The sequence below is a fragment of the Vidua chalybeata genome, chromosome 13 (assembly GCF_026979565.1).
Source record: "Vidua chalybeata isolate OUT-0048 chromosome 13, bVidCha1 merged haplotype, whole genome shotgun sequence".
NCBI lineage: Eukaryota > Metazoa > Chordata > Aves > Passeriformes > Viduidae > Vidua > Vidua chalybeata.
Genome location: NC_071542.1, coordinates 5,128,960 through 5,146,158, shown reverse-complemented (window position 1 = coordinate 5,146,158; position 17,199 = coordinate 5,128,960). Strand labels below are relative to the sequence as shown.

The 17,199-nt window shown below is 49.1% G+C and overlaps 1 protein-coding gene across 1 annotated transcript; it reads left to right on the top strand.

Annotated features, from left to right (window-relative positions):
- Positions 1–12,580: 12,580 nt before the first annotated feature.
- FOXB1 (forkhead box B1) lies at positions 12,581–15,562 on the top strand. The gene is made up of 2 exons (XM_053954904.1): positions 12,581–12,635; positions 13,057–15,562. Exon 2 carries the CDS (start codon positions 13,081–13,083, stop codon positions 14,041–14,043), a length of 963 nt encoding a protein of 320 aa, XP_053810879.1. The 5' UTR covers positions 12,581–12,635; positions 13,057–13,080; the 3' UTR covers positions 14,044–15,562.
- The last annotated feature ends 1,637 nt before the right edge of the window (positions 15,563–17,199 follow it).

The following is a 17,199-nucleotide window of genomic DNA, read 5'->3' as shown; positions in this document are numbered from 1 at the left end:
GATATTCTCATATGCCTTGGAAGCCAGCACTATTGAAGTCAAAGACAGCAAGACAGAGTTAGTACAAAGGACAAAAAACACCCCCAAACCTGCAAGCTGCAATAAACTGACTAGAGAAGCAGCAGTCATCAGTAAGAGAACTTGCCCCTCCTTCAGCACTGATGGAGCAAGCATGTCTCATTCACAGGCTGGAGCAGCTACAGAGCCCTTCCAGCTGTTTGAATGCCCACTGACTACAGGTACAGACACAGACAGGCTCTCCTTAAACCTCCAGTCGCCCGAGGACGGAACCAAAGCAGAAAGTTTGAATACAGATTAACAGGCTCATAACTTATAAGTGTGCTGCACATGGAGAGGCTGAAGCAGTTGCTGCAACAGTGTCTTAGTAGGGCTCCTGTCCATTAAAGAAAGAATATTTCACAGGAAGTGGCTTCAGAGTGGATCAAAGCACAAAGAAGAGAGAAAAATTATAATTTTGAAAAAGATATGTATAAAACCTGTATTTTGGGCAACTTTGGATTGGTAAAGTCTATTTCCTCTCCACCCTCCAACTGAGCTGCAGCATCTGTCTAGTCTGAGCAGCATGAACACCACTTAGATACTAACTATGCCACCTTCTGTACAAGTCTGGGTAAATATACACTGCTACATGAGATACAAATAGAAACATATCTTAATTATAAAAAAAAAAAAAAAAAAAACAAACCATTAACAACCCAAAAACCCACAAAAATGTGGCATATTCCTGGATTTTACTGATCATCACCACTAATTTGTGCACCTCACTACTGGTTTAAAGCATGAAATATTCTATAACAATCTTTAAGTTACAATGTGGGATGAAAGACTGCTTCATCACTTCCTATTTTACTGTTGATTAACTATTCTAGACCACTTTTGCCCTATCATTTTACCTGTGTCAACTATATCCAGTGTTCAGATGCACAACCCTTTCTTTTGAATTAGCATGATCCGTAATCCTTTGTGGTCCAGCCATGTAAGCCAAAATTAAAGGGGACAAAAAAGGGGACAAAAAAGAAAAAAAAAGGAAAAAAAAAAAAAAAAGAAAAAAAAAAAAAAGAGAATTCAACAGAAAGAAAAAGTAAGCCTAGAGGGTGATGCCCAAGATGCACAGGCTGCTCTCATTACTCTCATTATCGAGCTCTGTTACTCTGCACATGAGTAGGTTCAGTGCCTTCCTTTCTGGAGTATGCTGCCTGCTTGTGAACTTGAGATGCTGAGAGACTTTATGAGCAGAACTGTTGTTTTATTTACTCTCAATTAATCACACTCAACTGTAAACAAAGTGTCTGTTTTAGTTCTGTTGACAATTATCTACTTGTCAACATCTCCCTCAAGTACCTTCAGCATCTGGCAACAGCACAAAACTGCTACATCAAAATGAACATTTTGTCTCAATAAAAAGATAGACGTGTGGCAGGGTTTCATCTGTTTTCTAGCCCATCAACAGTCAGGCTGTATTGTCACTGATGCAACCAGACAGTGGTCTATTCCTATGGAATATTTACTTGCAAAGGGGAAGGAAAGCCAGATTTTGTTTATATCAGTAAGGCAGACTCACAGAAGAAACATGAACTCCCACACTTTCCCACAAAGGCAGAAGCCAGCCCTCCCTGCAGCCTGCCTGGTGCCTCCTATTCTGCTGGGACAGGTCCAGTCCCAGCTTCACCAGTCACCTAGCTAAAAGCTGCGGAGTAGGACTTGTTTATTTTGTGCTGTTCAGCAAATCCCAGTGTAAATGGAGACCACTTACTGGTGCTTCCCCAAGTACTCTCAGTGTGATAGTCTTTCCACTACCTGCTACATAACCTGGGCTTTTTTCAGACCCTAAGGCTCCCATGCTGGTTTGAATTTTGCCATTTTAGCCTGGAAGATATAATTATTCCCACCAGCTAAAAATCCTTCCTGCATTTTAACACAGCCTCCTTCTTGCTTAAACTGAAAGCTACAAAGTAAAATGCAGTCTGGCACCTTTTTGGGTACAGTCAGGTACAAACTGGACACTCCTTTTATTCTGGGGGGGAGTAAAGAATCTTATCAGGTAGACTCTCTAACAGGTGAGGAGGCCCCAGGGTGCTGGACCTGTAGAGAACATCCCCTCACACCTCCAAGGCACCAAACCTGTGTGCCATAGCTCTGGCTACCTAAAACTGTTAATATTATTTGAAACTTGTTCCCACTGTTGCAAAGTAATAGGAAAATCTGACTAACTCCACTGGAAAACACCCCAACCTAATACCTGAAAAATCACAAACCTGGTTTTTCCTCTCAGAATAAAATACTCAGGGGTGCGGGGGAGGGCAGGATGCTCCACGGAACGGAGCGGTCAGTGCAGAGAGCGCATCCCGGTCTCGGGCCGTACCGTGCTCAGGGCGGCTCCCGGCTCCGGCGCTCCAGGCTAGTCTCGGCAGGGCCGCCGCGTTAATCAATCTCGGCGGTGTAATTGATTCTAATGAGTGCGGCCGGCTGGCTCCGCGCTAACGACCGCCCCGAGTTGGCGGCGGTTCCGGCCGCGTTCCCCGCCCGCAGCGCTCGGCCTGGCCGGACCGCCAACCTCCCCTTTAACCTCCTCCTTCTCCCTTCACAATTAATTGAGATATCTTTTATACTTGATGTGTTGTAAAATTAATGCCTAATTTATGTAATTAGTCAATTAACTGTAATTCTAGCATATGGTGCCAAATGCCCAGAAGGTGTTCTTGTTTCCCAGGTACTTATTTTGATGTCATGAAATGCAGCTAATTAATTTTACATGCATATTAATTTCGGATCTATTTAGCGGCTCCCTTTGTGAAGGCAGATTTAATATTTGTCTTTCTAACCTTTTTGGGCAAATTCCGCGCTCGGTGCTGAAATGGAGGTGACTTTTAAAACACATTTCCATCGGTCTCCCTTTCCTCTGCGGAACCTTTGCTGACACAGGGTCGATCCCTCCTGTGTGAAGATGCACAAGGGCTGATTATCTATAGCTTCCCACACATCTATAACTGTCGCAGGATACGGCTATTGAATTTAAATCCGATTAATATTTAATATTAAACATTTCTGAGGGAATTTTTGTTTGTTTTTTGCAAAGCACAATATCCCACGGACATTTTTTTTAATAGCTGCTCTTAATACAATGCTCCTTGGAAAAATTATGAGAATTTAAGTATTGCCTAATTAGAAAATAAGCGTAATCCTGATTGCTGGCTCCTGATGTTCGCAGTTCTCCTGACTGCACCGAGAAACTGCGAGCCCGCTGCCAGCGCGCCCCGCGCTTGGCTGCTCCTGGTCTCAGGAAGCATTCGCGCTCCTCCCCAGCAAAGCGTTCAGGTTACGCTTCTGTCTCTGTCGGAAAGTGATCGCATTCGATTTTGTCCATAGTACTACGAAAGTACTACGAAAGATGAGATTACGCCTCTTCTTTCTGCAGGTTTTTTTTTTTGTTTTTTTGTTTTTTTTTTTGTTTTTTTTTTTTTTTTTTTTTCCCTGCGCAGAGATTAAGGGGTAAATCGCATCGTGGGCTTTTCCGCTCCCCAGATGCTGAGAAAAGATTTAAGTAGAAAAAGAGATGAAACTGGAAGACTACGCTTCAAAATCCCAGCGATAGCCTTTTTCCCTCTGCTGCAGCAGCACTAATTGCCGCATTACACTTATCTCTGGGGTGAGGGGAGATAAAGATGCACCTGGCTGAGGGGCGCGGGACTCCGCGCGTGGGGGGGCTGCGCTGCCGCTGCACGGCCTCCCGCCGGCCCCGGGAAACGCTTTCCTGCGGAGCGCCAGGGCGGCACTTCGCTCTTTGGGGCGTCTACGCGAGTGCTGTGGCGTCATAAAACTTTTTATCCCCCTTTCTGGATAAATTAATGAGCAATTTAATTAATAAAATCAAAAAGTAGCGTAAGTGCTATGATAATGAAGTTAAATGAGCGCGCAGTAAAATATTCACTAATCCAGCACATTGGCAAATGCCCCCTTAATTCTGCTTAGCACTAAAAGGGTTTTGAGCACCATAATGAGATTCCTCTGTCTGCTAATTAATTGACACTCTCCTGAATATTCATATGTGCTAGCACCAATACGTTCCTAATTGCACCGTGGAATGGATCTCAGAGGAAAGTAAATCGCCATAGACTTAATTAAAATAATGTATGCCAGATCCAGCTCGCTGAAGACGAGACATTTGCCATCAAACGGTGTAAGAAAGTGGCACCTGGTTTGTAGCGAAAAATGAGGAGAAAATCTTTATCCCTCCCAAGGTGAAGTCAGCAGGGGCTTAGAAGCGCCAGGCTTTTCAGCCTGAAGATCTGAAAGCGAGAGCTTCGCCTTCAACCACTGCTACAAGTGCGCGACCCGTGAGGGCGGCGCGGAGCCCGCTCGCGGGCGCCGGAGCTGCGCACGGAGCACCCGCGCTCCGCAGTTCAGAGCGGGGGTAGCGGGCTGCGCACGGCGAGGTGGAAGAAATCTGGTCAGGGATGCCCTCTACAGAAACGTTCGGGGAAAACCGTTTGTCTCCGGCGAGGGAGGGGAGGAGGGGGAGGCAGGGAAGGAGGGAGGGAGCAGCCACATTTGTAAACTTTTCCTTGAGGGGAATCCGGTGCCTTTGAAGCTCAGCCTCTGAATGGATTGTTCTTTGCAGCTCCAGACTAATACTGTGAACTAATATTGTACATTTAAATTGTTCTGCTGTTAAAAGCGTGGCAAGTTGCACTGAGAAATGAGTGCCTGCCGCTGCCTGGCTGCGGCCTCCATCCCGCGCCGGGAGAGCGGGCGGTGGCTGTGCCCGGCGCGCTCCGGGACGCGATGCGGCGGGCAGCCAGAGCTCGGGCCCGCGCATCCCCCGCTGTCACTGAAAAGCAGATGTGAAGCGCTTTGCTAGGTCTTTTCCATCCCTACCAGCTCAGGAAACGAAAAGAAAAATTGGTTACTTGGAAAAGACAGCTTTTAAAAAAATCACCACAGGTTAGAAACTAAAAAGAGTTTATTTGAAGACATACAAATGCATATTTATTATACACATGTAGGCATTAACAATGTAAATTACACCGCCAGCACTTGCTGGTTGTTTATTCATTAGATCTTTAGAAAATCTACATTGCCTGCAGATAGCGGGATGATAATGTGAAATACACAAACAGTTTACCCAGGCAGCTCCGCCCGGCTCGCGCAGCTCCACGTGGGGCTGCCAACAGGTCCGCGGGGCTCAGCGCCGGCCCCGGGTCCCTTCCACTACCGGGGGCGCTTCTTACAAGTGTAATTCTACCTTGTGGAGAAAACAGCCGTGCCGACTGAAAAACTGCCGTCGCCCAAAATACAGAGCAAGGCTTTTACAGGTCGCGGCTTAAGAGAGCAAACTTGGACGGAAATACTTCCTCGTAGAAGAAATACGAAAGGGCTCTCCTCTGAATGACAGCGCAGACATCTCGATCTCAGAGCTCAAAAAGCTTTGCCATTCCCAATGCCTTTTATTCCCATGTAAAATCTTTGCTCGCCAAAATGGGAAAAAATACTTTATCAATTTCTATCCTCTTTAACTGGTTGGATGCTGCATGACTACCATTTCTCTCGACAATAAATACAGAGGAAAAAATACATGGGAGGAAATCGCTGCGGGGAAGTCTTTTCTAAAGTTAGATCCAAAGAATTTCTTCCAGGAATGAAATATTAAAGAAGGTTAATATGGTTTTTGCTGCAGAGCTGAGGGTTGATGGGGAGACGAGAGCTTTGCTCGCGTCCTGAGTATAGCGGGCGAGAGGTGGGGCGGGCGGAGGATGTCAACAGATAGAAGGAAGCGACGGAAACCGTTAGACTCAGGAAACGCAATCAGCGCTTCGCTTGCAGCCGCCAGGCTGGCCTGTCACCGTCCCGCCCCGCTGCACGGGCCCCGAGCGTGCGGGGCGCTCCACTGCCGAGCCGCCTCCCGCAGCACTCGCAGCCCCGAGCCGGCCCCACGGATCCCCTTCGCCGCGGGGTGGCCGCTGAAGCCGGCCCACAGCACAGGGAGCGGGGAGAAGCCCCTCTGCTTTTGCGGACGCACGGCGTGGCCGAGGAAGCGCTGTCGCTTCCCCGTGGGACGCAGGTGCGAGCGCCGGGGGGGGCTCTGGCGGGCGGTGCTGCCCCGTCCCGTCCCACCGAGGAGCGGGGCCCGGCGGGGCCGCGGGGGCGGGGAGCCCCGCGCTCGGGAATTGTGTTCCCTGGCCCTGGGCAGCTTGGTGGGTGGCGGCCGGGCGGGGGCGGCGCGGGGCGGGGGCGCTGCGGCAGGAAGGGAAAGTGCAGAGCCCCGGCGCCCACACAGTCACACCGCACCCCCCCACCGCGCTGCGGCTTCGCGGCGGCAACTTACGGATCTGTTTGCAAACATGCCCCCCGCCAACAGAGAGAAAAACACAAGCATTCAAAGTTCTGACCCTAATTAAAGCCCGGCTCGTTAAAGACTTCACACAATGCAGGAAAAAGTTTGTCCGAGCCTGAATTCCGAATGCGGTTATTACTTTTGCTTATAAAGACGGGAAACAACCGTAACGTGCGCACCATTATTCTTGTGGATATGCAATTTAAAATCATCGTCAATTGTCATAAAAACCATTTCACAATGTTTGGCTAAGTAATAACTTTGTAATTTAAAGGTGGTTTTTGCCGGGCGACATGCACATGCAATTCAAGAAAGATTTACATTGCTTACAGATTTTGAACCGCTGCTCTGACTGCAGCGAGAACGGGACTCAGCCTAATATTTTTTGCTTTCTGGCTTTGCACAGAACACCAAGGCAAGAGCAGGCTGTAGGAGAAAGCATAAATGGGATGAGCATGTCTTGTAAAAAAAGACTCATGATAAAATATAAAGTTTATGAAACTGATGGATCTGGAAAGAAGAGTCCTTGAAAAAAAAAAAAAAAAACCAAAACAAAAACAAAAAAAAAAAAAAAAAAAAAAAAAAAAAGAAAAAAGAAGAAAAAAAAAAGAGACAGAAAAGAAAGAAAAGAAAGAAAAAGGAAAATCAAGTTTGCTCCACCCAGCTATTAACCAAAACACAATACCTTTTTCTGGGTGGTACTGCACAGAAGTTGATTCAGTTTTGACAATGTTGTTTAGCTATCATTTGCTATTTTGAATGAATGGGAGCAATCCCCCTTTTTACAACAGTTGTTTCCTATTATGGAGAGGTGCAGCAGTTGAGGGCAGACATGTGAAAGTGGCTGTTTGATTCCCTTTTTCATCCCCCTGACCCTGCCTTTGTCCCTCCTCACCCTGGGAATGTCACGCCTCACTACTTCACTTTGAGATGCTCTAGAAAGTGGCTTTGTTATTCCCTTTTAGACATACACGAAATTGTTCTCATTCCCCCTGCTGTAAAAGATACTTCAAATTGGGACTCGGTTCACAAGTGCAATGCAATTTGGCTTAGCTCAACCTTTGTTCTGCTTGTACAAATGACCAAACAGTGCACACATTATACAGTTGATCTACTGCTCCCTTTACACCAGAGTTAGCGGCTGGGAGAAAAGCAAGTTAATCCCTTCAATACTAAGGTGGCATTTTCAATATTTCCTACAATGTGAAGAGGAGAAGAGAGGGCAGCTTGAAATGCGACATTTCTTTAAAAGGGAAGATTAAAAAGAAAAAGTTTGCCAGGCCTCCCCTGATACTTCTCCAAATAAACAAATAAACAAACCAATAAATGCCAAACGTGTAGATAAATACTCCAGCACCTCCGGGAAGGCAAGAGGAGTTTACCACAAAGACAGACGTTCAGGGCAATAACGTCGAGACTCAAGCTGCAATCCGCGCTAACAGCACAGTACTTAACAAAACGCCGGGGAGTCACGGCTGCTGTGCTGCCTGAGCCCGCGGCCCCGGCGCGCACCTGCGCGGTCCCGCGGAGGGGGCCGGGCCGACAGCCCAGGCGGGGGCAGGTGCTGGTAACGACGGGTGCGGAAGCGGCACGGCGGGGGCAGCGCTGCGTGCCCAGCCCGGCGTGCCCAGCACGGGTTCACGCACTCGGTGTAACCGTGGCACTCCTCGGAGCCGTCCTAGGGAGGTCTTGGGCATGATGAGGGAGGGGAGGCTGAGGTGCTGCGTTTACCGGCGCGTGGATTTACCGCCGGCGGCAGAGGGAAAAGAGGTCTCCCGGAAACCGGCTCCGATGAGGAGCCAGGTGCTCCGGAGCAGCGCCAAGAGCCATGAGCGGGAACAACAGCCTCCTCTCAGGGTTAAGGAATTCGGGTGGTCCCAGCGCGGGCTCTCTGAGCGCTGGAAAAGTGCGAACGGCTTCCCGGGGCCCAGGCCCGACAGCGATGAGCTCGGGACACGGGGGACGCTCCGTTCTCGGGTGCGCCCCGGCGGCGCCGCAGCGGGGCCAAGCGCCGGCTCGGGCTGGCGGCGCTTGAAATCCCCGACGGGGCAGCCGAGGACAGCGCATACGGGCAGCATGCTCTCGGGAGGATGACAGCAGCGACGAGCGAGCGGGCGGTGGTGGCAGGGCAGGGCAGGGCAGGGGCGGCCTAGCGCGTTGCCCAGCGCCGGGAGCCCCGGGTCCCGAGCGACGCAGCCTGGCCCGGCCCCCCCCGGGCACAAAGCGCACTGCACATCCCAAGCTATGGGGAATACAGGTTTGGGGAACAGTTCTCAGTCCGGCCTTGACAGGCAGGGGGAGTTTGTTTAGTGCTCATTGGGAAAGGAACAAAATCCTTTTGAAAATGCGCTAAGTAGTTTCACGCCAAAGTGCCAGATTTGGTGAAGAATGTGGGGTGGGACAAAGCCCAGCCGTTCCCAGAGCGGCTGGAGCTATTCGGGAAACCGCACCGGGAATTCAAGCACACAGAAAAGCAGGAGACCTCAAGTATCTTGGCTTCCTCCTCAGCTCCCAAGAAGCAGAACCATTAAAAAAAAAAAAAAAAAAGAGGGCAAGGCTTAGCCGAAACGCAGCCACAACCAACACCCTGCAGTTGACTTTCCAAAACGGGGGAAGCTTGCTCAGACACTGGCATTGTGTTTTGCAGCCTAGGAAACCCTAAGAAGCTGGTACTTCCCCCCTCCTTTCTCTTTTCTCCTAACTGGTTTGTAAATATTAACAAGGTTGTGAGTATTCTCTCACACAGAGGGGATTTTTTTATCCTTGGAAAACTTCTTGGCTTCCTCCCACAGCCCCTCTCCCACTCCTCCCCTCTGCAAAGCTACACACCTGCTTGCATCCACAACGATTCAAAATCAATATTGTATTTGTCACTTTTCTGTCTCCTTTTCCTCTCTCAACAGCCCTGCTTGCCACTGAGGCGAATTGTGGATTTATGGAGGAAAATTAGCATAAATTATTACCAAATCTGTAAACGTGTGTGGTCTTGCTTGTGGGAAAGGGGGCTATTGCAAACCTTCCATGCAGAAAGGTGGTCCACGATGGGCTCCATGCAAGGGCTGAATGGCTCTTGCATGAAATAGATTTCCACTGGATTTGAACATTGATATAATTGACTTATGTGTATTTTATATAGTTTTCCCAACTCTTCCTCTGAACTCCTTATGTGAATTAGATTTCAGAAAAACGACTATTTGTTTTGGTTTTCCACACAATGGATTTGGATTCACTTCACTTTCTCCTCCTCCCTAATGTTGGCTTTCAAAGTAAAAGGGAAATGCTACAATTACCTTTAAATCCTATATTACCCAAGTCTATCATCTGTTGCTTGCTTAGCACGAGATGAAACTTTGGGTATCAATTACTGGGATGACTTCGACTGCCCTACCCCTCCAATCACACATTCCTTTGCAATGGGGAAAAAAAAAAAACCAGGAAAAAACATCGGACGCCTTACAGCCATACCTCGTTTGCACTTGAAGTAGCAAATGACAACGGAAGTCGACTTTCCTTTAACTTTACAGCTTGAGGGTTCCTTTTTGCATCAGCTGGTTTGGTTTGGTTTTTTCTTTCTTCAAAAAGAAAAAGTACCGGCAAAGAGAAGGAAAAAGTTTTTGTCAGTTTGTGGATTTTCTGAGCTGTCTTTTAGATAGGTAGATAGGCATCCCAGAAGTGAACTTGGGCCGAGAGACAAAACCTGAACTGGGGGGTGTTAGAAGTTGGGGATGGGGGAGCTGGGTGTGTACTGTGTGTGGGAGGGCAGTATCTTATTTGTGGGTTCTCAAGACAAAAACAGAAGTCTCCTGTCCGGTGTTAGGGGATGCTGGGAGGAATCCCTCCACATTTCAGAGTATTGTCTTTCCTACCCTCTAAGAAATATCCATCGTCTCAGCATCTCTTACCCACCCCACTCACCCACCAAAAAAAAACCCCAAAAAACCGAAAAAACAACAAAAAAAAAAAAAACAAAAAAAAAAAAAAACAAAAAAAAAAAACACAAACACCCCAACAAACAAAAAAACCAAAAAAAAACCCAACAAAACCAAAAACAAAAGTTGGAGGCTGCCTGGCTGGATGAAGCATCTTAGAGCTGATTAACTGAGGAAAGCAACTCCCAGGCTCTGAACAGCACAAACACTCCCGGGTCCTCTCTGCAAGGGGCAGAGGGTGGCATGTGGCAGGTCTATCCCCTCAAAAGAGCTCGTTAGCTTGGCAGCGCGGGGCCGGTCGACTTCTCGGATTCCTAGAAACACAATTATTTACTTATTATTCTCTAAACGACATCCTCCCCGAGAGAGAAGGATTAGATGGGACCGAGGGCAGCTGGGTTGGGACGAAGGGAGCACGGTTTAACACACACGAGGTCGGCGCTAGTCGCAATGTGAAAATGCGTTTTGAGGCTCCTGCCAGGTTTGAGGGAGCCCTACTTGATGGGGACCATCCCTCCGAGAGGACTCCAAGGCTCTCGCAGAGACCATCTCAGCAGCCGCGCTGCACAGAGCTGCCGCCGCTCTCCCTCCCCCAGCCCGGCTATTTTTGCTGAATTAAGAAGGTGACATTATTCTTCTTTTCAAGTACTTCTGTTAATATTGAAAAACGTGTGCTTGCATTTCAAGCACGCGCGCTCAGCCTCAGCGGCCATTTCAATATTAATGAAATTGTTTAATCTCCTAAATTCATCGTGTTTAAGTTACGTTTTGGTGAGTTATTAACCGACTCCGAAAATACTGTTAATGGAGTTGATGTGTATTCACCACAAAGGCTCTTCCTCCCCGGGCTCGCAGCTTCCCAGACAATCTTCGGTTCTGGCTCTAGGGTGACGGGATGCACCGCAGCCTCGGGAATACACATCATGCAAACTTCCCTCCTGTGCCAGGGCAAGCCTGGGACCTTCTGGGCCTGATTCTCCCCCCAGGATACACGGCTGGCAGTGAGCTGCTCGTCTGGGCTGCGGTTCTAGGATCGGGCCTTGGTTCCCGGGGAGGAGGGAGTACCGTGCACCAGAAAGAGCCGCAGCTCGGCTGTTACGCGTCCTGCCTGCTCCCACACGCACAAGTGCGCACCGAGAAGCATACAGGCAGGCGAACAGTCTGACACATATCACGCAAACCCCGCAGAAAGCGTCAAGATGACGATGTTTAGCAGACACTGACCCATTAGTCCGGACCAGCTCTGCGGGACCCTCCAGCCTCGAGGCCGGCCGAGTACTCCCCGGTCCCGCGAGCAGAGCAGCGGTGTGAAAGTGGCTCGTTACCGAGCACACCGGGACCGTATGTCCGGTCATGAGCTCGTTCGCTCTGGTGTATTGAGAGCAACTCCCGCGTCTTTACACCAACAGGTCCGCGGAACTAGAGCAGCGGTCCTGCAAGGGCTGGGGCGGGGTGCTAGGGGAGGGAGGGGGACGGGACGGGACTGACTTCCCGGGGCGGCTACCGAGGAGCCCCGATCTTACCGCTCCTCGAAAAAACCTTCGCTCGGGGAGAGCGGATTTGGCAAGGAGAAAGTCCCTCCTTACAGGGGAAAAGGCTCGCCTTAAGTTAGCCAACAATACAAATCAGATAACAATGCAGAACAAACAGAATACCACAGCCAAGCAATTTCCATGTCAAACATCCCACTGCTCAGTACCTCCATTTGTAAGTGTGAATTGCAGACTAAGCTTCCTGCAAAGTCCACACAGAGGTTTGTGCATACCTTTCCCCCCACCCCCAGCCACCGGGTACCATCGCACTGCAATTCCGCTGGCGGAGCCTTTTCACCCCTCGCCTTGTCTTCAAATGGAAATGATTCCCATTGGCCCAAGGTGTCCATGTAAATAGGTGTAAATGAAACCAGATTATGCCTTTCTCTCCAGCCCCCTCCTCCCTGCTCCCCTCCCCCTGCTCCCAAGGCGATTGTCATATGATAGCAAAGAAGTGGCACATTAATGAAGCGCCTCTACAGGGGTCTTTTCTGCTCATGTCACCACATAAAACTATCAGATGGTTAGAGGAAGGACATGGAGGCAACTAGTTAGCTCATCGCCGCTGCAGAGAAGCAAACAAGCCTCTGCTACAGTGCAGCTGCCGGTGGTGTAAAAGAAGCTGATTCAGCCCGCGGAGGCGAAGGGAGGGGTGTACAGGAGGATTCCCAAAACCAAGCCAGCCCGCTGCCTCCTCAGGACTAAATCGGAGCAGCGTGGCCGCGGAAGGAGCGAGAGACACGCCGAAGGAGAGGGGTGGGAAAAAGTCCGGACTCCCAGCTGCGTCCCGGATGCGGACTGTCAACTTCCAGCAACTTTAAGGTGGGCACATGCAGGGGCTGGCATGGAGTTGGGTGGGAGTCGAGGGGAGGGGATGGGGTCCCCTTCATCCTCGCAGAGACCAGAAGCCAGAGCTATCACTAGAGTAACTTCACGGATGCGGGCTCCTGCGGGAAGGCCAGGCTGAGGGAGGCCAGAGCTTGGAGAAGCACATCGCTTTTCCCCCTGCGGCGGCACAGGGCTCTGGGCTGTTTTCTCCTGCCCTCATCTGCGCCCCACTCCACCCCCCCCACCCCACCCCCCGCGTCCCCCATTTCGAGGGCTGAGATCCACCGTGCCCCTTCCTTGTGCCCTTCTTTCTCCAGCCCGGCCTCAGAGCCACCGGCTGACCCGACTGGGTGTCCGTGCAAATCCTCTCGGACTCACCCCTCTACTCCCTCCCCTTGTCGCTGCCCTTCTGCAGATCTCCGCGGGTCGCCTAGCGAAGATGCCTCGCCCGGGCAGAAACACTTACAGTGATCAGAAGCCTCCCTACTCCTACATCTCGCTGACCGCCATGGCGATCCAGAGCTCCCCGGAGAAGATGCTGCCCCTGAGTGAGATCTACAAGTTCATCATGGACCGCTTCCCCTACTACCGGGAGAACACACAGCGCTGGCAGAACTCCCTCCGCCACAACCTCTCCTTCAACGACTGCTTCATCAAGATCCCGCGCCGCCCCGACCAGCCGGGCAAGGGCAGCTTCTGGGCGCTGCATCCCAGCTGCGGGGACATGTTCGAGAACGGCAGCTTCCTGCGCCGCCGCAAGCGCTTCAAGGTGGTCAAGTCGGACCACCTGGCCCCCAGCAAGCCGGCGGATGCGGCGCAGTACCTGCAGCAGCAAGCGAAGCTGCGGCTCAGCGCCCTTGCGGCCACCGGCACCCACCTGCCCCAGATGTCCACGTACAATCTCGGCGTGTCCCAGCCCTCCAGCTTCAAGCACCCCTTCGCCATCGAGAACATCATCGCCAGAGAGTACAAGATGCCCGGGGGCCTCGCCTTTTCCACGATGCAGCCCGTGCCGGCCGCCTATCCCCTCCCCAATCAATTGACTACGGTGGGCAGCTCCATTGGCACGGGCTGGCCCCACATGTACAGCTCCGGCATGATCGACACCGCCACCCCCATCTCCATGGCCAGCAGCGAGTACGGCGCCTACGGTGTGCCCATCAAACCGCTCTGCCATGGGGGGCAGACTTTGCCGGCCATCCCCGTCCCCATCAAGCCTACCCCTGCCGCGGTGCCAGCCCTGCCCGCCCTGCCCGCGCCCATCCCCACCATCCTCTCGAACTCGCCGCCCTCCCTCAGCCCCACGTCCTCGCAGACGGCCACCAGCCAAAGCAGCCCGGCCACCCCCAGCGAGACTCTCACCAGCCCGGCGCCCGCCCTGCACTCCGTGGCTGTGCACTGACCCGGGCCGCCTACACGGACGCTGCCTTCCCCTTTCTCCCAAAGTTTCCTCGGAGCTCTCCTCTCTCCCCCTTCTCTCCCTCCTTTCGCTTCTTTCCCCTCTCCTCTCTACTCTTTTCTTCGAAAGTAGAGACAACTCCCCGCGGGAAGCTGAATTCTGCCGTTCGCGTGAGCCCCCTTTCCGCTTCGCCCCGTCAGCCGAGCCCTCCCTCGCGGCTCGGTTTCTCCTCTGGTTCTGAACTTTGTTTTCCGTTCTTCTGAGGCGAAGGGAACCGGCCCGGCCCGCCCCCTCCCGCCCGGTAGGAGCTGCCACTTGCATTGCTAGTTTTCCAAAAGTACTTCAGGCATCTTCGATTTGTCAGCGACCAGGCAAGCCTGGTTCGGCGATGCCTCTTTCCCTTCTTTTGTCTGGGGTTTATACAGTACCAATCTTTAGTACCACAAACAAGGATGGCTGCTGTGTCACTGCATGAGAGCAGCGACGTTTCCAGCCTCCAAGCAGCAAAGGCTTGGATCTTGGAAACGCCGGGAAGCGCTCGGTGTCCTTTGTGTGGGTGCGTGTCCCGTGGCGCCGCCAAGGGCAGCGTTTCAGCGGGGGAGGGCCGCGGCCCCGGGGCTGGGGTGGCCCGAGCACGAGCGGGATCGCGGCCCGCAGGTGAGGGAGCGGCGGGGGCGGCGCGGAGCGGGCCGGAACCGCGCCGGGCCGCTTACGCCACCCCTGCAATGTTTACAAAGCGCCTGTGTTAATGTAAATACTGAACTTGCATCTGTACTGTACATCAGATGAGGTCCCTTTTGCAGTACCTGTTGTAACGTGGATGTTTACTGTAGTTTTCAGGTGAAAGAGAAGGAGGAGTTGACTTGTCTGTTAACTTCTGGTTAACCCGAAGGTTTGGGGGAGCTGAGGTTTTCTTTGTTATTAGTTTTTTTTGGTTGTTGTTGTTATTTTTTAAATTTTGTAGCTATTTCATAGCTTAAAACCAAACAACAACCATAATTATAATAAAAACAAACCTGTTACCAAGCACATATTCCGACACAGCTTAAAGAAAAGCGGTTGAAGTCACCGATAAAATCTGGAAAAGTAATACAATAGCAGGTACAAACTCTGGAGGTCATCCTGATTTCTGCTGGAGCTTTGCAGACGAGAGGGGGCTAGGGAAACTGTAAATGTTTCTGCATATGAATGATTATAAAATGTGTAAAATGCACTTTTGTTTGATATACTCCTTTCTAGTTTTAGGTAGTTTGCTGGAAACTGAACTGTTGTTCTGCTGTGAACTGCTTAAGTTAAGAGAAAAAAAAAAAGAACACGCCCTCTAAACAGCATTAGTGTTTATCGAAACTGTAAAGATATTTCTTTTAAATTTTTTTTCCTGTACAGAATAAGCATGGCATTTTAAATATTGGTGTTCTTGTTCCCAGCATGTATGTTTTAAGACAAAGGTTAAAAAGTGTCTACGTTAAATTATGAACCTAGTCGTCCAAATAATATTTTCTCATTAAAATATGTAAATTCAGATTTAGTTTCTTATTTGTCTTTTTAAAGAGTTTACAAGAGAAAAGTAAAAACACTAGTTCATGATGAAGGAATGGTGTTATTCCAATATTTAGATAATCTAAACAGCCTTTTCATGCAAGGTTAGTATAAACATAGTTATTAATATAGCACAACTTCTTAGATAGAATTGTCATTGCTGGTTTAGCAAAGGGAGAACATGTTCTGTGGGGTTTATATCAATACATCTGTACATCTGTGCATACACACACATCTTCATTTGTGCCCTATACACTTATACCCAATATAAACACGTATTACATTCATGTCTGGGTGTATATATACTCATCACCTATTTCCTCCCAGCTTTTCTCTAAAAAGTGTAAAAATTACTAAGCTTCTGCAATACAGAGCAAACATTAAAAAATCTTTAAAGAATTAGTTACTTTTTTGGGACTGAGAACACTATATTTTTTTCAGTGGTGTTTTTTCTTACAAGTGGCATTGCAAAATCTTTTTTTTTTGAGTAAAGAGAGTTATTGTAGCCTTTTACCTGGCGTTTAAACCTGCTTAAGCACAAGTTAGTCCAACCACTGCTAGAATTTCTCCATCCTTATTGATCAACACTTTCCCAAACCGGTAATTTGCAAAGTGTAACACAATTGTACCAGTTTTTCCGTAATTCAATACACAGTCCCTTTTAAAAATAAGGGCAAAGTAGTTACAATGAAAACTGGATTCTGAATACTTTCTAGTAGGATTCCCCAAATCTGTTAGGGATTTTACAAGGATTCTGCAACTGTTGAAAATTAGAGAAGACATCTAGTGAAATGAGTAAATAAATGCTTTGGAGATGAGGCATTCTGTGAGCACAGTTACAAGACAACTGAAGCACTAACTAGCAAGAAAATGACATTGTATTCTAATGAAGCGGCAGGATTCACGAGTTCTACGGCAATGATGTTACAGAGGTTTTGTCTCCGACTGATCTCTGAATTTCTGGACCATAAACACGGTAAGTGACATCCCCATTTCCTTACTACACATCACAAGATTCTTGCAAAAGATTTAAGATTAATGTAGAGGGCAATTAATCCAGTTGTGACCATTAAAAAAGAAAAAAAAAAAAAAAAAAACACAAAAAAACAACGGATCCCACACACAGAAAAAAGGTGGAAAATACATGAATCATTGGGCTGATTAAAATGCATGAAGCTGCTAAAGCTTGTCGGATGGGGGACAACTGAACTCATTCATCAAGTCCAACTCACGATTATATCAACACGATCAGTTAAAGAAAGCATTCAAAACTTATCACCAGATCAATGGACACATAACTCGACAAACTTTTCCTAAACAAGCGATGACCTATATTTTTAGACAACGAGGAAGCTTTTCCTCCTTCCCTTTTTTTCTTTAAAGATCTAGCAGTCAGAACAAATCCTCAAAGATGAAATCCGAGCCCGACTAACAAGATGAAGCTGCATTTTCAGAGTATTTTTTTTAAACTATACAGTAACAGCGGAGATAAAGATCTCAAACTATTATACCCCAAAGCAAAATACTTTCAAAAGGTGCAATAGGTTTCTCACTGCATAATGTAAGTGTGTGACTCGCCACCGTACATTTAAAGTGCCATTTTCCCCTTTATCTCTGCGA